A 26,335-nucleotide genomic window follows, 5' to 3' on the forward strand; every position below is an offset into this window, starting at 1 on the left:
AAAAGGTTAAAAATATTTGTATTAATATCAGACTTTTGGTGGTGTTAATATCATTAAATATTTGTACCATTACATTACTGCAGGTAAGTGTAACCCTACAATGTAATATATTGACTGGGTAACATTCAGTACACGGTACCATTAACGCTGATCTAAAAACACGTCTAAAAGCATTTTCATCTTTTTCAGCAGCTTTAGGAGGGCAATTATGATGATGATGATGATATGGATGGAGATGAAAATGCTTAATAACAAAGAGATTACATATATAGGTGAAACATGACTGAGCTGATTTTACAATGCACAAATCTCCACCAAAAGGTGGTTATTAAAAATGTTTGGGCAAAAAATACATCTCTATTACAACATAAGCCCACATGAAGGAACACACAACTCACAGGAAACCACACTGTCTTTGTTAAGCTAATTTTCTACACTAGAATCACACAGGCATAGTGTTTATGATTTACATATTTCCACTCCTTGCATACCCTATGTTATGATGGACATACGGATTCCCTGGGAAAGCTGGCACGGCAACAGTGCCGCTGTGTGCAATTGCAGCGGCTACAGCCGAAGGCATTGCATCACCATGATGATACAAATGATTGAGAGTTGAATATCCTTGTACCTGCAAAGGGGCCACAGAGTCCATGGAAACAGCACCAGAGTGTTGAGTATGTTGCATTCTGCTCAGTGCTGCAGGTTCAGGAAGAGCGCGACCAACGTGTCCCAGGCTGTGATGTTGTTCTTGATGATGGATCTGAATATTTGGATTCAAATTTTGCAGATGGTGACGGGAATTTGCAAAAGAATCCGTCCTCCTCGTTCCTGTAAGGTAACTCGCTTCTTCATCAGTCACTGACGGAGATTCTGGAATATGCTGTGAACGACTGGCATGCACTTCAGACACATTTAGATTCAGAGGAGTTATGGTAGCAAGGCCATGCGAATTCAGTATGTCTACTGCAGTCATGCCACGTCTTGTGAGGTTGGGGTTTACAGTTGACATGTTTCTGTCTGCAGAGCCATCTTCGACAGCTGACATATGTTCGTTTCTTGGAATTTGATTAGGGTTTCTGCAAGAATCATTGACCCTTACCATAGATGCTGCTGAAAGAGCCATCATGGGTGTTATTGTGTTTACACTATGGTCAGTATGTGAAATTACAGGTCCCACTGCTACATGGCCCGCATTGCTCATGCCAGTAGAAGAGATACCATAATCTGAATTTGAGGCAGGAATCACACTCTGATGAGGCAACAAATGGGGAACACTGTTAACGGTTGACGGTTTGACACAGGAACTAACGATAGCATTTGTTTCAAAGACAGCTGGCCTCCCATACTCTGAAGAGGGCACTGAAACAATGATGTTACCAGCCTGCGGCCTTCCGGATGAAGTATTCTGTAACACAGGATTTGCATTCAGCCCTGACAGTGTTTCTGAATTCACCATGGCACTCTCTGATGAGATTAATGTAGGAGGAGCAGGTGTTGTTGCACCTGGGGTCTGAGTGGTGGCTTCACTGGTTCCAGAACCATCATCCTCAGCAGCAGCTGCTGCCGCAGCCAATGATTCTTCGTATACTCGCAGTTCTTCTGGATGCATTTTTCTTTTGTGTGCACGACAGTTGGAACCATTTGCAAATGTTCTGGGGCAAAACATACACGTATACGGCCTTAGTCCAGTGTGAAGATTATGGTGGTTCTGAAATACAAGAAAACCAATATTTCACAATGGACTGATAACATATGAATATCTCATCCATTAAACTGAAAGTAAATCCAAAATCAATAAAATCTTGTCACTGCTGTTATCTTCAATATTCATCAACAAATCACAATTTTTATGACACTCAACTGAATCAAATTAAAAAGAACAATGACAAACAAAAATACATGTCCTTCAAGTGAAATACACGTCCATCAATTGAAGTGACAAACCTGAAGAAATATGATCAGAATTGTGAAGATTTATTCTTTAACAATAATGACGAGAGAAAGACTGGAAAATTTGTTACAATCTCATGCCTATGAATATCCAGTTTTCTTTATACTGTCCAGTATCACACACTTATAATTGTAACATGATACTAGAACATATTCTGGTTTCAAAAATAACTTACCTAAACAAATGAACTTTATCATAGCAATTAGCATGGTTTCCCAATACAGTGATAATGCAAAATGCTTTCAGACATGATATACCACAAGCCACAGACAGATTTAATGTTCCTTGATCTTTTACCAATATGCAAACTTTTTGACAGACAAAACAACCATCTTATGGATGGCACATCAATCACAGACAAAGAAGTAAATTCAAGTTTTTAACAGAAACTGTGTGGTGAAATCCTAAACTTTTTACAAATGGCACCAATATCTGTGAAAATCAAACAATGGAAAATTAAAGATGGAATATAACAATATTATCTGTTACTTGTGAGAAATATCTCATTAAAATGTCAAGGGTGTAAAGCCTGGCAAGTAATTATTAATACTGAGAACTGTGAAATTCACAAAGCATAAAAATGTAGCTGCCTCTGACTACATATAATTATTTAATCACAATTCACTGGTGTCACATCGTACAAACAACAGAGAGTAAAACCAAGTATTGGATTCGGGGTCCACCTATTATGCAAGCAATGGTTATTTATAAATGATCAAATATATGAGGGTTGTTCAATAAGTAATGCCCTACATTTCTTAAAAAGCCATTAATACACATGGATGGCGATGGCTAAAGAAATTTACTGCCTCAGGAAATCTGGAAACAGAGCTCCGTGGTCAGCTACCTACAGGACTTCCTGTCACAGCCACTGCTCCAGACATGCTTTCGTGTGCAGGCCTGTGAACACGGATACTGACACCTTAGAAGACTGAAGTGACCACAGCATACTCATCAGCTAGATGTAGAGGAACAGGCAACACTTGGCCACTGAGTATGTTGAAATACACATCCAAATCAATGTTGAAAGTAACCTGAACAAACGGACCCCAGGTGAGGTACAGAAGGTACTACTGAAACATCACAGCACCACCTCTAACCTGAATTATACCCTCCACAGACTGCAGGTTCAACACTTGTGTAGGCTCTAGGTCTTGTTTCTGTGTTATTTGGTCAATTTGAGATATCCAGCTTGTATGCCACAGAGAGTAATGGCCTTTTGTGAGGTACAGGATGCTAAATGTCCACTGCATGCAATCCACTCACAATATTCACTCAGTAATTGGTCGAGATGCACCTGCATTCACTGACAGCAATGATTCCTGCTGTGTGTGAAACAGTGTGTGATTGAGAAGGTGTGATACTCATCTCTGCTCCCTGTTGGTTACGATCTTTTTACAACCATTGTTACTATGTCATGTTACATAGCTGTACGCGGAACACCATTCCTTGTAGACATGTTGGACAATTCACTTTGATACACCAGCAAATTTAGCAACTTCAATTGTAGTTGGGTCGATGACAAGTCGTGTCTCCAGATCAACACATCTTACTGCACTGATTCCATACAACTGTCACACAATTTCACTGCCACTACTTATGCTGACAGTGAAGCATCACATGACCATCTAGTACCAGTTCTAGGTCAACTACAACATTATGAAGTATCCAGTGCGCTCTTTTGAGAGTGTGACAAATTTTTTTCCTGTGAACTTATTAAATTTGTTGTAGACACATGGTAAGTGCTTCACGCTGCACATGCGTGGACGGCGGGGTGGTGCACCGAGCCAATCCAGTGGAGTATGAGCGCTTGTGTGTGTGTGTGTGTGTGTGTGTGTGTGTGTGTTTAGACTTTATTGGCACTCAACGGTGAGCTTGTCAGTGGCCTAAAATATTTCAAAGACAACAAATGTGGATAAAATCACTAAAATTGTTGCACACAGCGAGAACGAAATCTACAAAATGACACTCATGCACTGACTCTCACCTCATGAACATTCACTCACACAATAACTCCACCTCACACACCTGAAGACAACAGAGAAAGCTTGTAAGGAGCTACATCATGGCTTAAACAGAAGTAAAACAATAGAGGAGCTAAAACAACGGCACAGGGATATCTCACCGGCTGGCTGCTTACAAAACTGTGGGTAAGCCAGTCACCCTGTTAACACATTAAGAACATCTCCCTAAAATTTTGGAAACACAATGGATAAAAGACAAAACCTTAAAAGTCATCACATTCATTTGAACATCACTAGATCTGCTGGCAGATATTCCGCTGCCCTCAGTCCGAAAATAAAACACAGTCAAGTAAAATGTGGCACACAGTGATCTGTATGCCACAAGCACTGCTTATTGGAGGGACGTCACATCGGAGCAAGAAGCCATGCGTCAGGGGACCGTGGCCTATGTGAAGACGAATAAGGAGGACATCATCCCGTCTTTGTGGCTGAAAGGAGGTACGCCATGGCTGCAAAGTGGGCTTTACTATATGCAGCTTATTATCTTTCATTTCTAGCCACTCACCTTTGCACCGATGCATGATTCTGTACCTCATTTTCTTATTTATTATTCAGATATAAACCTAAGTACAGATACATAAACATAATTTTGTGCTAATGACACTGGGCAGAGACACGCAGTCTTTGTGTCAGCACTCTCTGTCAGAGCGCATATGCCAACAGTTTACTGCTCTACACAGCAACTCACAACAATATAGAAGTGGGCAGCCTCACCACACTGTGCACCACTGTCAACTCTGCTACCCTACACCCCCTACTCAGTCACTCTGAACGGAATAGCAGAAAGTGTAGCAACAGATAATGTACTCTTTTATGGCAAACCCATGCATTTCCTATTGGATAAAGATTACTCTTTCTAACTTGAGAAAGTAATTACCCAGCTTGTTCTGTAAGCTAATAGCTTGTGGCTGTGATGACTCCTCCAAGGGTCTTTCATTGGGCATTATCGACACAGGAGCAAGTCCCTGGGTAAATCTTGGAGGATGCTGAAATTTTTGGTAACAAAAGTGAATCAAGTTATTATTAACAGTTAAACAAGTCGACAAGAGCTCATTTATTTATTCCATTTTTTAATCTGAGTAGACTATCTTTGACATTGTTTAAAATGTCAATCAAAGTTTACAATATTACGAAAAGGAAAGTTGCTACTCACCATATAACAGAGATGCTGAGTCGCGATAGGCACAACAAAACCACTGTTACAAATAAACCTTTCGGCCATTAAGGCCTACGTCAACAATAGAACACACACACACACACACACACACACACACACACACACACACACAACTCTCACAAAAAAACAGCTGCAGTCTCAGGCAACTGAAACTACACTGCGAGCAGTGTTCCACTCTCATCATGCACTGGTCACTGGTGCTGCTCGCAGTGTGGTTTCAGTTGCCTGAGACTGCAGTTTTTTTTTTTTTTTTTTTTTTTTTTTTTTTTTTTTTTTTTTTTTTTTTTTTTTTTGTGAGAGTTGTGTGTGTGTGTGTGTGTGTGTGTGTGTGTGTGTGTGTGTGTCGTCTATTGTTGACAAAGGCCTTAATAGCCAAAAGCTTTATTTGTGACAGTCTTTTTGTTGTGCCTATCTGCAATTCACTATCTCCGCTATAAGGGGAGAAGCAATTTTCTCTTTCATAATACTGTAACATTCCATCCTGGATTTTCCATTGTTTGACTTTTACTATCAAAGTTCATTCAGTTAAAAATGATGTTTAGATGCTTTATGGTGTAGATAGTTTTTTTTTCTCTCTCTTAACAAATATTAATGTGTCTGATGACGATTTTATTCTGCTGCAACAACGGATATTGGCCCAGGAGTGCTAGCAAAAAAAAGAAAAAAAAAAAAAAAAAAAAAAACTGCATTAGTGTTCAACAATGCCAACTGAGTAATTTTGTGTGATGCATTTGGAAAATGTTAACTGATGCTGAGCTGTGTTCATGAAACTCATGGAAAAGAAAACATGTCCTCTTAACAACAGTAGTTGTGATTAGTTCATGTATGGAGATGACAGAACAGGCACATCCTGGGGAAATTAAATGGAGTGAATTACACTTCCTGATCATACCAAATGGAAATGATTCTAATAGATTCTGGTTTGTGGAGTATAACTGAGCCAGGTGAGATGGAACCTGGTGAAGGTGCATCAGCTGCTGATAAAAAGACATATATATCACACCAAGGTAAGATGCTAGATTGTATTTTACACATGTGACAGGCAGCAAATACAATTAAAAAATCTGATACACAGCATGATAAAAAGTACAGAGAGAACTTCAAAAATTATACACCCCAAAGGACAGCACCATTTCCCACTTGAGATGAAGCAAGCTGGGATATTTTTACTTCCCCTCTTTTTTTCCATCTGCCTCCTTAAATTCGTTTTTTCACTTTTAACTAATTGCCATTAACATACGTGAATACAATCTGCATTTTCACAAAAGGGAGAGGTTGGCTCTTAGTTTTAAAGAATATAACAACAGATCTAATTTTGTGCTTAGTTTTATGAATGTAATTGATTTACCAATTTATTTTGACTATTCCTAGTTAGTATCTTTCATTATAGGGTGAAATCAGTAATTGTTTCATAACTTAAATTCTGCTGTTGATTTATAAACAAATATAAATTCTGCAATAACTATAAACGTTTGGAAGACTAAACACTAGCATTCTTTAAGTATTTATTTGGCTCTATTAGAAAACATGTTAGCAAAGCTAGCCCTTCATTAATTCCAAAGTAATTAACAGTTTTGTCAAAAGTATTGTTTGTGTACTTGTAATTGTTAATTTCATGATTTAAACAAATAATTCGAACTAACTCTTGTAGCACAAGAAAGGGTTAAAAGGAATGAATTTTTCAATGTATTCAGTTAATTTAATGAGTTAAGTTCTAGTTGCAATTTTGTAAATTAAACATCGAACAATGTGAAGTTTCAGTGCCTATTATTGTGAGGCTGTATAAGGGCCCAATTTTTGGCCCCGAAAGAGTCAGTCCATGGCCGAGTTTCGGACGAGAAACCTGAGTTGGTTAGAACAACAACAATGCATCAGCATAACTGTGAACTAAGTGTAACACAATTCAACCATATGTTAAAACAATGATAGTATATGCTCCATACGCACATTGCTATTCTGTAAGAACTGTGAACTGTGTGGTTAGGTTTTTACTGCTCGTAGATGTTCAACAGGAAACCACTCTAGCAGTATTTGGATATTCCCCTGCAACCTATTAATGAGGCTTATCGAATGTTGAACAATAGTGCACTGGCCATATGAATATGTATTATTGGGGGTGTGTGAAAAGTGAAAGTAAATAACTGAAACGCAAATGTGCACCTGTTGGCTACATTATTTACAGTGGACAGTATTGCAGTTCCACCCCCTACTTTTTGAGCCAGTACGTTGACACAGAGGACAACAAGCGAAGAAATAAAAGCAGGGCGAACTGTCACAAGTGGTGTCCCAACATGAGGAATTTTGTACGTAGCCACATTAAACAAGGACTCACAAAATTTGTACAGTGAACTCAAGAGTGGTTTACAGTCAGTGATGCAACAGCCAATCCGCACTTGGGTTTCATGGCCACAGTACGACAGCAGCCCATCAGTGAACAGAGGTTCTATGGAAGCAGCCATTGAGTACAGGAGCAGCCAATCAGCACGCAGGTGGACACAGCTGACCAGGATAAACAAGACGCTTCGCTGAGAGAATTACAACTTGCCACAGCCATGCAGACGATGGACCGAGATGACAAACAGCAGCAGCAGCAATAACAGAGCAGCAGAAGAAGAGTGAATAAGAATAAGGTAATTTCATAGCAAAAGCTGTTGTGTATTAAGTGATACATTATGAGTGACCTTAATGAACAAGGCAGTGCTTATGAATTAATTTACAGTTTATATACAAAATTTTAGTACACCAAAAAAGTGTTCATATCAGCACTGAACTTTTTTTTAAAAAAGTACCAAACTGTGTATAAATATTACCTTTTGATTTGGCATTCAGAAAGACAAAGTTACTTTCTTACACAGGACAGTGAAAGAATATCTTCTCAGTAATTTGTTGTAAAAATGTTACTGCTTATGAATCACACTGAATATATGAAGAACTGAAAAAGGCATAACGATAACACACTACTGTGCTCTCTTGCACCCTTTTATTACAGTTGCTAAAATGTAAAACACTGTTCACAGCAAATGTAAATATCTAATTGTGATTTTGGTATGGTTAAATAAATAACTTTGTGAGTTAGAATTCCTTTCAGTTCTGCCTGTGTAGGTTGGGCAAGGCTAAAATGAAAGTTAGGTCCCAGGGAGAGAGGGAACCACATGGTGAAAGGTGGGCCCCACTCATCCTGGGGTCTGAGTGACCTGAACTTCCCTTGAAAATTCTCCAACCAATCCCTCTCTCCTCCCCAAGATAGGAACAAATAGTTACGATAGTGTTGTGCACTTTTACACATTAGTATCAATAATGCTAAATATTTCACATCCAGAAGTTAACTACTGCACAGCAACTCTGTCTCACAAATTTCTAAACCACTAATTTAATGGTCTGATAAATATTTTATCTCAAAGCTGCCAAATACAAACAAGCTGCATTAATAATAGACAAATTTAACACAAACCTTGAGATCCTTTGGGCGTCTGAAGGCTTTGCCACATGTAGCACACTGATAAGCTCTGATATCCTTATGAATAAGCAGATGTGTACGTAATGTGCGACGTGTCGATAACTGGTGAGGACACATGGGGCATTGGTACGGCGTTTCACGATGTGTATCCATGTGAATTTTTAGTCGGTATTTTGTTTTGAAGCTGAAGCAAACAGTAAGTCTTCATAAGAAACACTACAGTATATATTTCTCAGACATACTACAATCATTCCATAAAGCAAAAACTCTTTGTGTACTTTTCCTCTTTCTGAAACAATCATTTTCCTTCTTCAAATACCAAAACACTGAAACAGATTTATGATGAAATAAAAATGGACTGGTTCTGAAAATTGTCTCCGGATGGGAGTCTGAGTAGGAATTTCTGAACACAGTAGGGAGATGCAGGGAGGGAGAGAGAGGGCGGGTAAATATTATATATATACCACATACAAGTCTCTCATCATAACAGATATTGTCATGTTTACAATGTTTTCTGTCGACTAAGTTCTGTGAGACATCATAGGGGCAGGCGGGGAGGGGGGGGGGGGGGGAGGGTTACAGAAGATACAGGTTGAATAATTCAATAATTATCTTCTCACTGTAAAGTTGCAAGGAAACAAGTGGTGGTATATTTAATCAGAACATCAATAACTTTAAGCAAAAAAGTGTAAGTTAATTGACTTTTATCTCACAGCGTAAAAGAGTCACATATATTTAGATTTGATCTTAGCTAACTGTCCCTATTACTCTAAAAGTATCTGTAGAGCAAACATATTGATATAATGATTCTCTTTAAGAATGCACTTTACAATAAACAATTCTACTGACACTGATATCAAATGCCAAATTTTCTTTATTTATTACAGCAACACCTTCACAAAAAAGATACACTGACAAGACCAATTTCACAACCCCCTTCCCCAACCAGCAAGTGTGTGTGTGTGTGTGTGTGTGTGTGTGTGTGTGTGTGTGTGTGTGTGTGTGTGTTTGTGTCCTGCACTAAGAAACAGTGAGTGTGTTACTTTACATCAAATACATACATCTGCTCAACAGCCATTTGTCTTGTCATGACAGACACTGTCATGCTGATGATGCTGCACAGAATTTAGTTAAAGGGAAACATTTATATACTATATTTAAGTCTCTCACCATAACAGATATAGTCTTGTTTATAGTGTTTCCCATTAACTAAGTTCTGTGAAATGGCCTTTAAGCTGAACCCCATTTTTGCATTCTTACATTTTACATTTTTCCACTTTTTGCATTCATCTTTGTCGGTCTCAATAGATGTCCTAGTCTCTCAATACAATGCTTCCCCATCATTAACGATTCTGTGTTACAACATTTCCCACAATTTAAGTTTTCTTTGACGTTATCACGACCTTCAACATTGATTTTTATACAGATTTCCTCAAAAAGTGCATTGTGTTCCTGCTCAAAGTCAGCCTTGGAACAAAGCAGAAAATGCAGATTATATGCAAAGTTACTGATTATGTAACATAACACTAGTGCGATAAGCAACATTTTTATTGTCAGCATGTTGGATCATGGCCACCTGCATTATAGGTCCACAGTGTTTGGAAAAATGGGAATGTCCTGACATAACCACAATCACCAGAATGAAGATGAAGAATGCAAGAGAAGAGAAGGTGGTGAAACGATGTGCACTGATTAGGAACACACCACGACAGGAGCGGCCTCTACGAGAGGAGAATATAAATGCCGCTCCTGCCAGCCTTGGCCGCTCAGTATTGGCTCAGTATTCGGAGAATATTTGGAAGTATATGGATAGGCCTAGCAGAGAATGCTACAATAGCAGTTATTAGTGATCCGCAAACTGTGTGTCAAACTTGCATAAACATTATTCATAGATAAGGACGCGGATTTATGTTGCATGTTGCCCATCGCTTGCGACACCATTGTTATATTGTAGTTAAGTACTGCCAATCTGCTTCATTGAATTAAAACTACTTATGTTATTTACCTGAATTGTTGTATAGCATTCTGAGAACACAGCATCCCTTACGCACCCTACACAAGATGAGTGGGCAAGACCCATAGGGCAGGTATGCTAAATCACGATCTTATGACAGAGATTCTAGTAGCAACCTTCCTTCCGCTTACTGTGTTAAATTACAACAGCTTTAATTTAATTTTACAGTCATTTACACAAATAAACACCACTTTTGAAGACAGCTGTCTCTATAATGGGCTTTCACGAATTGTCACTATTTACACATGAACTACGCCAATTCGTTCTAGGCGCATAGTCTTAGTTTGGTAAGACCTGACATCATCAGAGGTAAACATTCCTCCTCGAGATGCTCTGTAACATGGTGATAATTTCCAACCTCTTTCTCACCCAGGATGTCCCTGAGCTGAGTGACTTTGTTGGCAGCAAGCTGTAGGTTACATGCCTATTTTTCTCTGTTTACAAAGACTGCTAACTTTAGTGTTTTAACCAATATCATGTTTCAAGTTTTGTTTACCATAATTTCATAATAATTATGGATAATAAGTCTCACATTTGAACAAAAATATCTTTTTAATGTGGTTGCATGAAACACTTTTGGTTCCGTGTTTTATTTACACCATCAGACGTGACTGAAACCAAGAGGGAAACCACTGTGTGTTTGTGTCAGCACTTGGCCACTGCCTTTGTGAGTGATGATTTTTATAATGTGGAGAGACACTTAGAGCTAACTGCTGTTAGAAAGGAATGAGAACAATTAATTATCTCAGATTTTTTAAATAGGCAAAATTTAAACTGTTTTAATTTCATATTTTGAACAATATAAAGGGAATGATAATAAGAGTAATTTATTCATTTATGCTTGTTGCGGTTCCTGTTCCTTCCTGTATTTTATACTTTCCTGTATTGTACACTTTTTTGGGTTAGTCTGCTGAAAAGTGTAACAATGGGTTTTTTCTGTATTTCACATAGTGGTGCACTCACGGTTTCTTAGAGTAACTACAAAACTATATATTGTGAGCGCCACAACCTAATATGCAAGCAGGTACAGGTGCAGGTGTGCATTCACCAGATTTCAGTGCTGGTTTGGGGGGGGGGGATGTTGAAATTGGTCATATCAGTGTATCTTTATTGTGGGAGTGTTGCTGAAGTAAGTAATAGCACAGAGAACATCTACATCTACATCCATACTCCGCAAGCCACCTGACGGCGTGTGGTGGATGGTACCTTGAGTACCTCTATCGGTTCTCCCTTCTATTCCAGTCTTGTATTGTTTGTGGAAAGAAGGATTGTCGGTATGCCTCTGTGTGGGCTCTAATCTCTCTCTGATTTTATCCTCATGGTCTCTTTGCGAGATATACGTAGGAGGAAGCAATATACTGCTTGACTACTCGGTGAAGGTATGTTCTTGAAACTTCAACAAAAGCCCGTACCGAGTCTTCCACTGGAGTTTATCTATCATCTCCATAACACTTTCGCAATTACTAAATGATCCTGTAATGAAGCGCGCTGCTCTCCATTGGATCTTCTCTATCTCTTCTATCAACCCTATCTGGTACGGATCCCACACTGCTGAGCAGTATTCAAGCAGTGGGCGAACAAGCGTACTGTAACCTACTTCCTTTGTTTTCTGTGCATTTCCTTAGGATTCTTCCAATGAATCTCAGTCTGGCATCTGCTTTACCGATGATCAACTTTATATGATCATTCCATTTTAAATCACTCCTAATGCGTACTCCCAGATAATTTATTGAATTAACTGCTATATTGTAGCTAAACGATAAGGGATCTTTCTTTCTATGTATTCGCAGCACATTACACTTGTCTACATTGAGATTCAATTGCCATTCCCTGCACCATGCGTCAATTCGCTGCAGATCCTCCTGCATTTCAGTACAATTTTCCATTGTTACAACCTCTCGATATACCACAGCATCATCTGCAAAAAGCCTCAGTGAACTTCCAATGTCACCCACAAGGTCCTATATGTATATTGTGAATAGCAACGGTCCTACGACACTCCCCTGCGGCACACCTGAAATCACTCTTACTTCGGAAGACTTCTCTCCATTGAGAATGACATGCTGCGTTCTGTTATCTACGAACTCTTCAATCCAATCACACAATTGGTCTGATAGTCCATATGCTCTTACTTTGTTCATTAAATGACTGTGGGGAACTGTATCGAACGCCTTGCGGAAGTCAAGAAACACGGCATCTACCTGTGAACCCGTGTCTATGGCCCTCTGAGTCTCGTGGATGAATAGCGCAAGCTGGGTTTCACATGATCGTCTTTTTCAAAACCCATGCTGACTCCTACAGAGTAGATTTCCAGTTTCCAGAAAAGTCATTATACTCGAACATAATATGTGTTCCAAAATTCTACAACTGATTAACGTTAGAGATATAGGTCTATAGTTCTGCACATCTGTTCGACGTCCCTTCTTGAAAATGGGGATGACCTGTGCCCTTTTCCAATCCTTTGGAACGCTACGCTCTTCTAGTGACCTACGGTACACCGCTGCAAGAAGGGGGGGCAAGTTCCTTCGTGTACTCTGTGTAAAATCGAACTGGTATCCCATCAGGTCCAACGACCTTTCCTCTTTAGAGCGATTTTAATTGTTTCTCTATCCCTCTGTCATCTATTTCGATATCTACCATTTTGTCATCTGTGCGACAATCTAGAGAAGGAACTACAGTGCAGTCTTCCTCGTGAAACAGCTTTAGAAAAAGACATTTAGTATTTCGGCCTTTAGTCTGTCATCATCTGTTTCAGTACCATTTTGGTCACAGAGTATCTGGACATTTTGTTTTGATCCACCTACCGCTTTGACATAAGACCAAAATTTCTTAGGATTTTCTGCCAAGTCAGTACTTAGAACTTTACTTTTGAATTCATTGGACGCCTCTCGCATGGCCCTCCTCACATTACATTTCGCTTCGCGTAATTTTTGTTTGTCTGCAAGGCGTTGGCTATGTTTATGTTTGCTGTGAAGTTCCCTTTGCTTCCGCAACAGTTTCCTAACTCGGTAGTTGTACCACAGTGGCTCTTTTCCATCTCTTACGATCTTGCTTGGCACATTCTCATCTAACACATATTGTACAATGGTTTTGAACTTAGTCCACAGATCCTCAACACTATCTGTACTTAAAACAAAACTTTTGTGTTGAGCTGTCAGATACTCTGAGATCTGCTTTCTGTCACTTTTGCTAAACAGAAAAATCTTCCTACCTTTTTTTAATATTTCTATTTACGGCTGAAATCATTGATGTAGTAACCGCTTTATGATCACTGATTCCCTGTTCTGCGTTAACTGTTTCAAATAGTTCGGGTCTGTTTGTCACCAGAAGGTCTAATATGTTATCGCCACGAGTCAGTTCTCTGTTTAACTGCTCAAGGTAGTTTTCAGATACAGCACTTAAAAAAATTTCACTGGATTCTTTGTCCCTGCCACGTGTTATGAATGTTTGAGTCTCCCAGTCTATATCAGGCAAATTAAAATCTCCACCCAGAACTACAACATGGTGGGGAAATCTACTCGAAATATTTTCCCAATTATCCTTCAGGTGCTCCGCCACAACAGCTGCTGAGCCAGGGGGCCTATAGAGACATCCAATTACCATGTCTGAGCCTGCTTTAACCGTGACCTTCACCCAAATTATTTCACATTTCGGATCTCCGTCAATTTCCTTCGATACTATTGCACTTCTTATTGCTATAAACACGCCTACCCCTTCACTGTCCAGCCTGTCTCTGCGGTATACATTCCAATCTGAGTTAGAATTTCATTACTGTTTACATCTGGTTTCAGCCAACTTTCTGTCCCTAGTACTATGTGGGCATTGTGACTGTTTATTAATGAGAGCAGTTCTGGGACCTTTCTATAGACGCTCCTGCAGTTTACTATTAGCTCATTAATATTGTTATTCCCTGTTGCATTTTGCCTACTCCTACCTTGCCACGTCTCAGGAGGCATCTTGTCGGGCCTAGGGAGGGAATTCTCTAACCTAAAAAACCCACATGTGCACTCCACACGTACTCCACTACCCTTGTAGCAGCTTCCTGTGTGTAGTGCACACCTGACCTATTCAGGGGGACCCTACATTTCTCCACCCGATAGCGGAGGTCGAGAAATTTGCACCCCAGATCTCCGCAGAATCGTCTGAGCCTCTGGTTTAAGCCTTCTACTCGGCTCCAAACCAGAGGACCGCGATCGGTTCTGGGAACGATACTACAAATAGTTAGCTCAGATTCCACCCCGCGAGCAAGGCTCTCTGCCTTCAGCAACTCCGAAAGGAGGAAATACTTAATTTTAGTCTTCTGAAATTGCTTCAGTGGCAAAAGCCCCAAAATAATTTCTCCCTTCAATCGTTGCACAATGTGGCTAACAAGAATAGTTATCAAATAATATCACAATGTCCCGATAGTCAAACAATAAGTTTTCCTTTACTTTCTTATTTTCTCCTTACATCCTGCAGCGTATCCACACCATTCTTCTCTGTGTTTAAGTTGTATGTGCATAAAAGTTGCTCAAGGCATACATAAATATGATTACTACTTTCAGAAATGTGATGAAAAAATTGAACTTGTTGCTACAGCAAAATAATAATTTTGGTACGAATTACACTGTCGAGATACTCCAGATGTGGATGAAATTAATCACATAATAAATATTAATCGTCATAATGCCTGATGAGGAACTCATAAACTAATGGCAGCTTGTTACCTCTTTTTGCACTTCGTACACCGAAATGGTGTTTCATCGCTGTGGATTGTTAAATGTTCCTGCAGAATCCCTTTTGATGTGAAACTGTGACCACACTGCTCACACACAAATGGCCTCTCGCCAAAGTGGACAGCTTTTAAATGGGAAGATACATTAGACCTGCTGCTGAACCTGCAATATATTAAAATCATCAATCAAATCAAATATGCACTTAATTAGAACAATTTTAATAGTAAATGTAAAGGAATATGCAAAAGTATACACTGAATTGCAAATAGGCACAGCAAAAAGACTGTCACAAATTAGCTTTCGGCCAGTATAGCCTTTGTAAAAAATAGATGACACACACACACACACACACACACACACACACTCACTCACTCTGCAGTCTTGTGTATGCAAGTTGCATTTGTGTGTGTGAGAGAGAGAGAGAGTGGTGTGTGTGTGTGTGTGTGTGTGTGTGTGTGTGTGTGTGTTGTGGCAGTCATTTTGATGTGCCCATCAGTGACTCAGCATCTCCACTATATGGTGGGTAGCAACTTTCCTTTTCATAATATTGTTACATTCCATCCTGGATTTTCCATTGTTTGATTTTTACCAGAAGTATACACTCTTATTTGTAATAAAATCTGCAGAGTGAGTCACTGACCTGTGAACCATGAAAGGGAAAGTATTTGAAGTAGATGATGAGTGCAGTATACAGTGTTTGCTCAAATCTAAGGACTTCTTTCTGTGCATTTTGTAGAAGAAATCACTTGTTTATTGAGACATAAGATCCAAGAGAGGAGAGCAGAAACAGCAGAGGGCAGGAGAAGCAATACAATATACAGGGTCAGAAAGAAGAAAATCTGAGCAATGTGGAAGGGGTGGGTGGGGAGTTGGAGGATAGGTGATCATATTTTGCTGCAATCTCAACTGATTTTTCACCATGCCAAGCACATTCATGAAACAGTTTCATGAGCAAAAAGGATCCAATTGATAGTAGCAAATACTCTTTATCAACGTGAAGACACTAACAACTATCATATTACATAAGCTACTGGATTATCCCTCTCCCGATACGAACCAGCTTGACCGAATGTTGTGTACAAGACTTTTTATTTTTATTTTTGAGTACATTGTATCTGTTCCTGTCACAACAAATTTAGCCAGCTGTGTACTACAATCCACTGTTGTCCCCTCTTCTTTGCCCACTTCTAATAATTAAATTCATAAACGCAAGCTTTTACTTCCCTACTGGTCCTTTTACATAGCTCGAGCCTCAAACTAGAAATCTCCTTCCCCCCCCCCCCCCCCCCCCCCCAAACTCCACCCTTAATAATTCAGTTCATCCAAAGAGTGGTCTCAGGAAAACAGCCTCATCAAAAATAGGGGTAAGACAAAAACAATGACATTAAGGACAGAAAGAATCCTGGCAAACAATGTCACATTCACTTGTGGGGAATAATAATCAGAAATTGTCAAAAGCTACAAATAAATAGGGCTTACATGGCAGGTGATTGGCCAAGTGTTTTCCAAGCACACTGAAGATGGTAGTATGAGCAATGAAGGCAACATTTGACATACTGAAGCTGGATCTGCTACCCATAAGAACAATCCTGAGGCTGCTCAACATCTGGCCCACCACATCAAACGATATCCATTGAAGTCCTGATGGCGGCTCATAACCTAATATCTACCCCACAAAGCACCAGCCTCCTTAAAGACAGGCAGGAAAAAATACACAGTACACAGACACATCAGCAACCTTGCAATGACAAATAACGAATGGATGGAAACCAGCTTCCAGCCGTGCCACCTGTAAACAAGGGTAGCAGCCCACAGACTACATGTCTGAGTATGCTCAAAAGAGATAGAATGAATCGACTGGGGAGGATCTCACAATACAAATCACATCACTGAGTGTAAAAAAAAAGAACACTATGACTGTCTCACTATGCAAATGATGAAAACTTCAATTAACTAATTAATACCTTTTGCACTTGACTGCACAGTCTACTCCCTCTTTACTTCTCTCCTGAAGAAGACTCAAAACGACCTACAGATGAGAAAAACAATCAACAAAATTTTAAGGTATAGGACAACGATAACACTATCAGAAGGTAGTAACAATAATCGATGTAACACAGCAAAAACAAAAGAAAAGAGGGTACACGGTTAGCCTATGTGGCGAGATCGCCAGTAGCCAGAATACTTGCTAAAGCACAATGGCAAGAATGGAAAGAAGAAAAGAACAATCATTAGAAAAATAGGCACACACACAAGCACACCTATGCCCCTATATCTACATGCCACCAGCTGCTTGTGTGAATAGAGGGAAGGAGAGGCAGGATACAGGACAATGGACTGGGGTGGATAGCTAATGGCTTGGAGGGAGGAGGCCGGTTTGCCAGCTAGGAATGGCTGGAATATAAGCTAGGCACGTGATGCATGGGTGTTAGGACCAGTGGGGAGTGGTGCACATTGAAGGTGACATGAAATCGGAGGGGGTGATAGAATGGAGCAAGGATAAACTGTTTGGTGGAGTGTATGGGGACTGTGGGTTACTGGATACTGAGGCCTGGACGGTTACGAGAGTGAAGGATGTAGTCCAAGGATAACAGAGTGTGACTCTGGAGAGTTACTTGATGAAAAAAATTGTGCTGAGGGCAACAGGACAGTTTTGTGACAAGAGGATATTTGATTGTGTATAAGTTATTGCCACACATGGAACACAAAGAGGAATGACACAAAATTCTAACAGCAGCATTGTATGAGGGCGGGTGGGTAGAACTGGATGTGACATGTACTAGTCAGTTGCTAGGAGAGTATTATAATTGTACTACAGTGGATGAGGAGTACACAGAAAAATGTGCAACCCATTTGTAACAGCCGTGAATGATGCTACAGGATATCTCTCAAGGCGCACACAACCACGTTGGTCGAAGGTGAGAGGGGAAAACGTGAAATAAGATGTGGGTGAACAATGCATGAGAGAGATACAGATTACTAAACAGTAACAAAGGAAGGACAACATGGGGTTTGAGATGGAAGGGAGCCATAATGTGGTATAGTTTTATAGGGAAGTTCTGTTAGAATATACTCTAACTACTACATTTCACTTTTGATTACAACCACCCCTCTTCACACATTGCTTCCTTTAGAATTTTATGTCTTTCCTTTCTGCTTCGCATGTGTGACATAACTTATGCGCTATCAAAGATCCTCATCACAAAACTATCCTATTGCCCTCAGCACCATTTTACCTCCTTTTCACTTCCCAAATTCACACCCTGTTATCCTTGCAACACTTCTTTAGCTCCCAAAACCATCCTGGCCCCAACAACAGGTAACCCACTGTCCCTCCACCTTCTAGCCAAAAGTTTCCCCTTCTTCCATCCTATCACCCACTCCCAATTCATGACCTCACTTCACCTTCAGTGGATGCCACTTCCCAACACCTGTGCATCACATGCCTAGCCAGTGCACCTGCCACCCTTCCCTCCCACATTCCTAGCAGGCAAACTAGTTGCCTCTCTCTGAGCTGCTAGCCACCCACCTCAATCCCTCTCTCTGCCTCCAACCTTACTCTCCCTCTACCCATCCCACTGAACACAACCCCCTCCCAAACCCAGTCCACCTGCTAAAATGTATGTTCAGGTATGGCCATAGGCATAAGGGTGTGTGTGGGCGGGTGGTCTATCTGTACTTGAGGAAGTACAAACAGCTTGAGAAAAGATTACTCTGAAAGTTAGTAATTTTCTTCCTTTTTTGTGTGTGCCTGTCAATAGCTCAATGCTTCTGCTTTTCAGGGCATGGTCTCCCTAACTCCTACAGTATTTACATTCTACCAGAATTTTCCTACAAAATCAGAAAAATAGTGTGGTTATAAAATAATAAAGAATCACAGAAAATGAATCAAATGATATGAGAATCAATAAACCATGGGGGTGTAAGTAATAACTTCCTTACACTGTGTTTATGAGCTCATGGAGATGCAAATGGATCGGATTTACAAACAGTGCAGGCAAGAGGCCTGAAGTTTCAGCTGACTACATACGAAGTAATTTTGAAATATTGGTCTGATTGCAGATATTATGAAGTCTACATGTATGTTAATGGGAGATTTTCCCCAAGTGAACCTTAGCTATGACGCACTTAATCATGTAGAACAGGGTTATCAGAGAACTTTAATGTGTGAGATGATGTTGAAAGGTTATGGAGAGAGTACATTTCTCATTACCGCAAGCATGACTTTCAATACATTTGGAGGTGAGCAAAATAAACAAGGCAGAGAAGTGGAGTGAAAGACTGAAATTAGATTGGTGGAGGATAGTTATAAGAGGACTTTAGGGAACGATGTCAGTGGTGACAAAGGAAGCCAGGGAATCTTTCTATAATAGAGTAGTGATGAATGACAGATTTGAATGACAATTTTTGCAATTTGCTTTCCATGATGATGATTAGGGAAGAAAACTGCGTAAGTCAGAGAGTTTAGACTGTACTGGGCATGGGTAATCATTTAAAAGTGAAAAACTGTCAGAAATAATCAATATGGGCTTATTAAGGCATAACAGACACAATAAAATAATTTGATGCGCTTCAATATTGGTGGGATGTTCCTCTAGGACCATCGTGCTCAACCCGTTGATCGCGATCGACCTGTCAGTCTGCCACAGCTTTACGAGTCGATCTTTTTAAAACATTGGCTGAAATCTGTTTAAATGAGCTGTTTTTGTGGTATACCAATTTGTTCACACTTAGTGTTTCACACGATATTTGTAGGCAGTAAAGCCGATGACAGTCTCCATCTGCATTTCACCACCTCTAGTGTTTGCACCAAGCAGCAAACACTACATGAGGAGGAGATTCTTACAATGCACTCAAGTTCTTCATTTTTGAAAATGATTTGCCAATCCAGAAACCTGCCCACCTTTCTTTAAGTATCATTAAATCATGCATCAACAAGTGCTTTGTGGACATATTTTGAGACTGTAATATGTTATGAGTATTGCCACAAAAATTATCAATTCTAGAAGATTTCATTGACCAGTATGGAGACCTGCTATTGCGCACCGAGGTTCAATGACATGAGTACAGGTGTGACACTTAATAGTTTTGAGAACTTCTGCCAGCGATAAAATCTTCTGTGTCTGAAACAGAGGAAGATAACTGCCAACTGTATGATTTAAGCTGTTTGTTGGCTCTGGCATTTGCAATAGTTAAACTAAAAGAGTTAAACAAGAAACTGCACAGCAAAAACCAAACCTTGTGACTCTTTGTCTTCTATAAAGTGTTTCATCCAAACACTTTGCCTTTGGATTGCACAGTTACAGAAATGAAATGTGAGATACTTTTCTCAAAGACATTTAAAACTGCAAGATCGACAAACATCATTGGATCAAAAAGCTGCAAAGAGTACATGGCCAACCTGACAGCACTGAAGACAAGAGTTTGAAAACCAATTTTCAGATTTCAAGGCAATGGAATCCATCCTATCTTTCATAGGTCAACTTTTCCAAAAAATTGGATTTGGAAAATATTTCAAGTAAAATGTGTACTCTTTTCTCTTGTAGTGAGACTGGACTTGAAGAGGAAATAATTTGATTTCAAAGACACACCTGTATAGTCAGACTGGAATAAGGATGACATTTGGAAATGAGAGAGTGTAAGAACTTTCCAGGAGAACGAAAAGTGGCATCAGATGTTTCATCGATTTTGGATCAACTTATCTATGTGAGGCAGTGTTTTCAATGATGAACATAGTGAAATTTTAAGTGTAGAAGTAAACTGACTGATCTTCATCTTTCAGACTGCGTAAGGTTCACTCTGACAAATTATTCAGTAGATTATAATAACCCTGTCAAAGATATATAAAGCCAAGTATCTCACTAAATGTTTATGATGATGCATATTTTGATTTTTTTCACATGTGTAATGTCTTGAAAATTGAGAGGCCTACAACTTTTGATGGAGAGAAATTACCTCTTATGTACTTTGTGTAATTAAAATGGTTAACTTTGGCTTTGATTTTGTTTTGTGCTTAGACCTTTATGAATTTTTAAGTCAGTAGATCTCTAAATGGATTAGATTGCATGTAGTAGATCTCAAGTGTAAATAGGTTGAGCAACCCTGCTCTAGAAAGGAAAAAACTGCCTACCATTTCCTTTTGGTGGTGGTGAGGCTTGAATAATTAGCGATGCTACCTCACAGCATTTAAGTGAGCATGGAGGATGGGAAGTGTATCAGGTAACAGCTGGCAGTAGACAGTATCGAGGTGGCAAGCAATTCGTACATAATTTACATGCACATGATTATACAAATTAGCCTACAGGAAGTAGTATCTGGCATTCTTTGCCTCTGTAAGTGACTGCTTCCTAATTCCAAAAGTTCATTTAATGCATGGCAGAAAAAGTTTCAGTATTACACTCAAAAAGTACAAATGTGTCTTCTTTTTTTGAATTCTATGTCAGCCATTGCCTTGTTAGTCGTATTTGTACTGAGTGCTGCTCCACCAGCAGTGAGCTTCAAAGTTGTGCAAAAAAATACATTTATGGTAATATTTGAAATAAAGACATACATTTAATAATGACAGGATATGACTTTTGTCGTAGACACATGAGACTTGTGTGGCCATGGGAGTGTGGGTTTAGTTACCTATGCGAGTGCGTGCACTACTGCGGGAAAAAAAGCAGCGCTCAAAAGGTTGTGTGAATGGTGTTTCACTGTGCAGCACACGTCGACCTGTTGTGAGTGGTTGTCTTTCCCTTATTTTACATACATAGTCTTTCCATTTAGAAAACACAACGTGCAAGCTAATAAAATACCAAGTACAAACAGTAACACACAGAAGTGAAGTATAATATTAAAACTCACAGCCAATTGTCTTTTTACAGCATACACAGCTTGTCTACTCGATGTCAAGCGGAAAGAAAAGTTTTAGGCCACACCTCCAAATCGAAACAAAGTTGGTCCATTGTAATATGAGACACAATTCAGGTCGAATAAATGACGATACAGCTACAGTAGTTTGGTTCGAGTTGTAAGCTTAGCAGTTAAGCTTTACCAGGTAGCCATTGCTAGGCATCAGGCGCTCCATCCGTATTCATACGGGTACCCTTCCTTTTTCACGTGCTTCGTCTGGTTTGAATTGATTGCTTATTTTTCTTTGATCTGATAAGTGCCATTCTCTTTGTTATAGGTGTTTACGTCACTCTAAGCTGAAATTGCATTACTGTACTGTGTCATGCATTGTTTGTCGCATTCTGATAATTAATGTTTAGGGCCTGTCGCTGCTTGCGGCATGGCTTGCTTTTGTGTACGCTACCGCCGCTTACAATTTCAAAAGAGAGAGGAATCGCCTCATTATCGAAACAATGGCAAGAGACTGCTATTTGTTGTTACTTACACTGCTGCTTTCTTTGATAATGATCAACAAGAACCAAATAATAGGCTGCATATGATAGATGTTCTGAACGAGAGTTTAGCGAAAATTTTTCTCTGTTTGAAAATCTTTGCAGATGCCTCTTTAGTACATTATATTCTGCATAGAAATTAGTCATCTTAGATTAAAAAATCTAGTCAATTGCCATGCTTCAATTCTGACTGTATCACTATTAGGCATAAGAATAATACGAATATAAACATGACATGATATGTATAATCTTCCGTGTTTGCTGTTGTCTCACTCTAGTTTCGTAGTTTATTAGGCAGACAAGATTTAAATGAGATAACAGCAAACACGAATGAATACATGACAAAATGTTTATATTCGTATGGTGAAGAGAATACTGCGTGTGATTCACAATTCATAAAAGTTCCTATTAGCAACCATCTCTTCTCACAGGTAGGAAAAAATTCAGAACGTAGAGTTGGCCATATTGGCAAACATCCCAGTCTTGCCCGTCGGATTTTCGTAGTACATTGAAATGCTGCTACATTCGAAGATGAACAATATGAAATTTGTATTTACTTCGTTGGATAATGTATGAACATGAAGTGGTCGAAACTCGGGGCACAGAAAAAAGCTTGTCTTTCACTTTCTTTTTAGTTTTTTTACTGACGCAGAGGTTTTGGCGCCAGTATTTATCTTTGTGCCTGCAAAGCATGCCTGTGCAGCGCTACATATACTGGTATTCGACGGCAGAAGTTAGTTGTGGCGGCACCTACCAACATTTTTCAGAACTTCCACTTACTTTGCACTCGATTCTAAGCCGCAGGCGGTTTTTTGATTACAAAAACCGGAAAAAAAGTGCGGCTTAGATTCGAGTAAATACGGTACTCACCGTATAGTGGAGATGTTGAGTCACAGAGAGGCACAACAAAAATATCTGTCTGGCCTCGGCGGCCAGAGGCAATGATCATAAGTGCATGAGTTGTGCTTGTGTGAATGTTTGTGTGTTATCTACTTTAGAAGAAGGCTTTTTGACCAAAAGCCTCACTTGTTCAGCAATCTTTCTGTTGTGCATGTCTGTGACTCAACGTCTCCATTATATGGTGAGAAGCAACCTATCCTTTTCATAATATTGTCATTATTCCATCCTGGATTTTCCATAGTTTGATTTTGTTTAAATACATATTTAACATTAACTAAGCAAAACAGAAAAGTAAGTATTCTCCCATATTAGTTGCTCATTTCTTTTCACACTTAAACGTAGCCACAAAAATAGCATTTGGTAAGATGTAAATTTAGATTGTGCTGCAACCTTCCAGAAAAAAAAAAAAACACACACACACACACACACACACACACACACACACACACACACAACAATGCAGTGTGACTTAAACAGCACAGAAAACATAGTTCACACTTTTCCTTACTTTTTGTTGCAAACACTACACGGGTAGATGAGCCTCTCTTCCCGAGGTAGGTGAACTCGCTCATGGTGCCTCAGTAGTGCCTCACAGTGGAAACGACGGGCACACTTGCAACATACAAATGGTTGTTGCTCCTTTGGCACATGTGATAAGACATGTAGGTCATACAGTGACTTGCGGGAGAATGCTTTGTCACACTTATCACATCTGCAACAACAAACATTCCAAAAATTTTCATTGCTGAGTGGCATTAAATGTTTCATAAACCATTTGGAAACAGGCAGAGAGGAGAGGGGAGCTACCCTTATCTGCACATTAGCATAAAACTGATTTCCATAGAGTTATCAAAAATAAAAGAAATGGAGATGGGCTAAGACTTTAATAAAGGTAAGGCAAATTTATTCATGCTTTAAATGAAAATGTGACAGGTTGCAATCCTTTTCTTTCTCCTGATTACAGAGGAAAGATTATGATACAGATAACAAACCCCAAAACAGCTCTAAATACTAACGCGATCTTCGCAACTAATAATTAAAATTTTTGGTCTGCATCATGTAGCTGCTTCTATGAGTAACAAGTTCAGGACAAAGACAGTATGCTCAGAGGTGAAATATGTGTTCCTTTAATTAACTGCTATGACATCAGTCTTTGATCAATACCAAAATAACCAATTTAACTGGAAATGTCATAAACAGGATTTAGTTACTCTCAAATACATGCATAGCACTATAGAACTTTAGAACATACTCTCTGTGATCAAAAGTATCCGGACATCTGGCTGAAAATGAGTTACAAGTTCGTGGCGCTCTCCATCAGTAATGCTGGAAGTCAATATAGTGTTGGCCCACCCTTAGCCTTGATGACAGCTTCCACTCTCGCAGGCATACATTCAGTTAGGTGCTGGAAGATTTCTTGGGGAAAGCCAGTAAATTCTTCACGGAGCGCTGCACTGAGGAGATGTATCAATGTCGGTCGGTGAGGCCTGGCACGACATTGGCATTCCAAAACATCACAAAGGCGTTCTATAGGATTCAAGTCAGAACTCTGAGGAAGCCAGTCAATTACAGGCATGTTATTGTCAAGTAACCACTCCGCCACAGGTTGTGCATTATGAACAGGTGCTAGATTGTGTTGAAAGATGCAATCACCATCCTCGAATTGCTCTTGAACAGTGGGAAGCAAGAAGGTGCTTGAAACATCAATGTAGGCCTGCGCTGTGATAGTGCCACACAAAACAACAAGGGGTGCAAGACCCCTCCATGAAAAACATGACCACACCATAACACCAGTGACTCCAAATCTTACTGCTGGCACTACACACACTGGCAGATGACAGTCACCGAGCATTCGCCATACCCACACCCTGCCATCGGATCGCCACATTGTATACTGTGATTTGTCACTCCATGCAACGTTTTTCCACGGTTCAATCGTGCAATGTTTACACTCCTTACACCAAGCGAGACGTCATGTGGCATTTATCGGTGTGCTGTATGGCTTATGAGCAGCCGCTCGACCATGAAATCCAAGTTTTCTCACCTCCCGTCTAACTGTCATAGTACTTGCAGTGAATCCAAATGCAATTTGGAATTACTGTGTGATGGTCTGGATAGAAGTCAGCCTACTACACATTGCTGCCCTCTTCAACTGTCGGCAGACTCTGTCAGTCAACAGACGAGGTCGGCCTGTAAGCATTTGAACTGTACCTGTCCCTTCATGTTTCCACTTCATTATCACATTGGAAACAGTGGCCCTAGGGATGTTTAGGAGTGTGGAAATCTTACTTACAGAAAAATGATGCAAGTAACACCAAACCAACTGACCACGTTCGAAGTCCATGAGTTTCGTGGAGCACCCCATTCTGCTCTCTCACAATGTCTAATGACTACTGAGGTCGCTGATATGGAGTATCTGACAGTAGGTGGCAGCACAATGCACTTAATATGAAAAATGTATGTTTTTGGGGGTGTCCAGATACTTTTGATCACATAGTGTATGTAGCAGTGAAAATATAAACAACATAAATGTGCAAGAATTAATTCGGAATATAATTGTATTAAGAAATTCTCAGTTGATTTCCAATTTTGAAACAACGAGGAACTGTTCTTTTCTCAAATTAAGAAAATTAATTTCACAAATTCAGTTGTATTAGAGCACTGTAAAAAAGCACAATTTTTTATCATGGTGCAAAACTTTTACTTTTT

At 39.6% G+C, this 26,335-nt stretch overlaps 1 protein-coding gene across 1 annotated transcript in view; it reads right to left on the reverse strand.

Annotated features, from left to right (window-relative positions):
• Positions 1-298: 298 nt before the first annotated feature.
• LOC124597277 (zinc finger and BTB domain-containing protein 17-like) overlaps positions 299-26,335 on the reverse strand; it is a 71,993-nt gene continuing 45,956 nt past the window's right edge. The window contains exons 6-9 of the mRNA XM_047135928.1: positions 24,135-24,338; positions 15,333-15,503; positions 8,607-8,796; positions 299-1,711 (exon numbers count right to left, since the gene is read on the reverse strand). Coding sequence (XP_046991884.1) covers positions 467-1,711; positions 8,607-8,796; positions 15,333-15,503; positions 24,135-24,338 — 1,810 coding nt within the window. The 3' untranslated portion in view covers positions 299-466. The remainder of the gene's footprint in view (positions 1,712-8,606; positions 8,797-15,332; positions 15,504-24,134; positions 24,339-26,335) is intronic.

The sequence above is a fragment of the Schistocerca americana genome, chromosome 1, assembly GCF_021461395.2.
Source record: "Schistocerca americana isolate TAMUIC-IGC-003095 chromosome 1, iqSchAmer2.1, whole genome shotgun sequence".
Taxonomy (NCBI): Eukaryota; Metazoa; Arthropoda; class Insecta; order Orthoptera; family Acrididae; genus Schistocerca; species Schistocerca americana.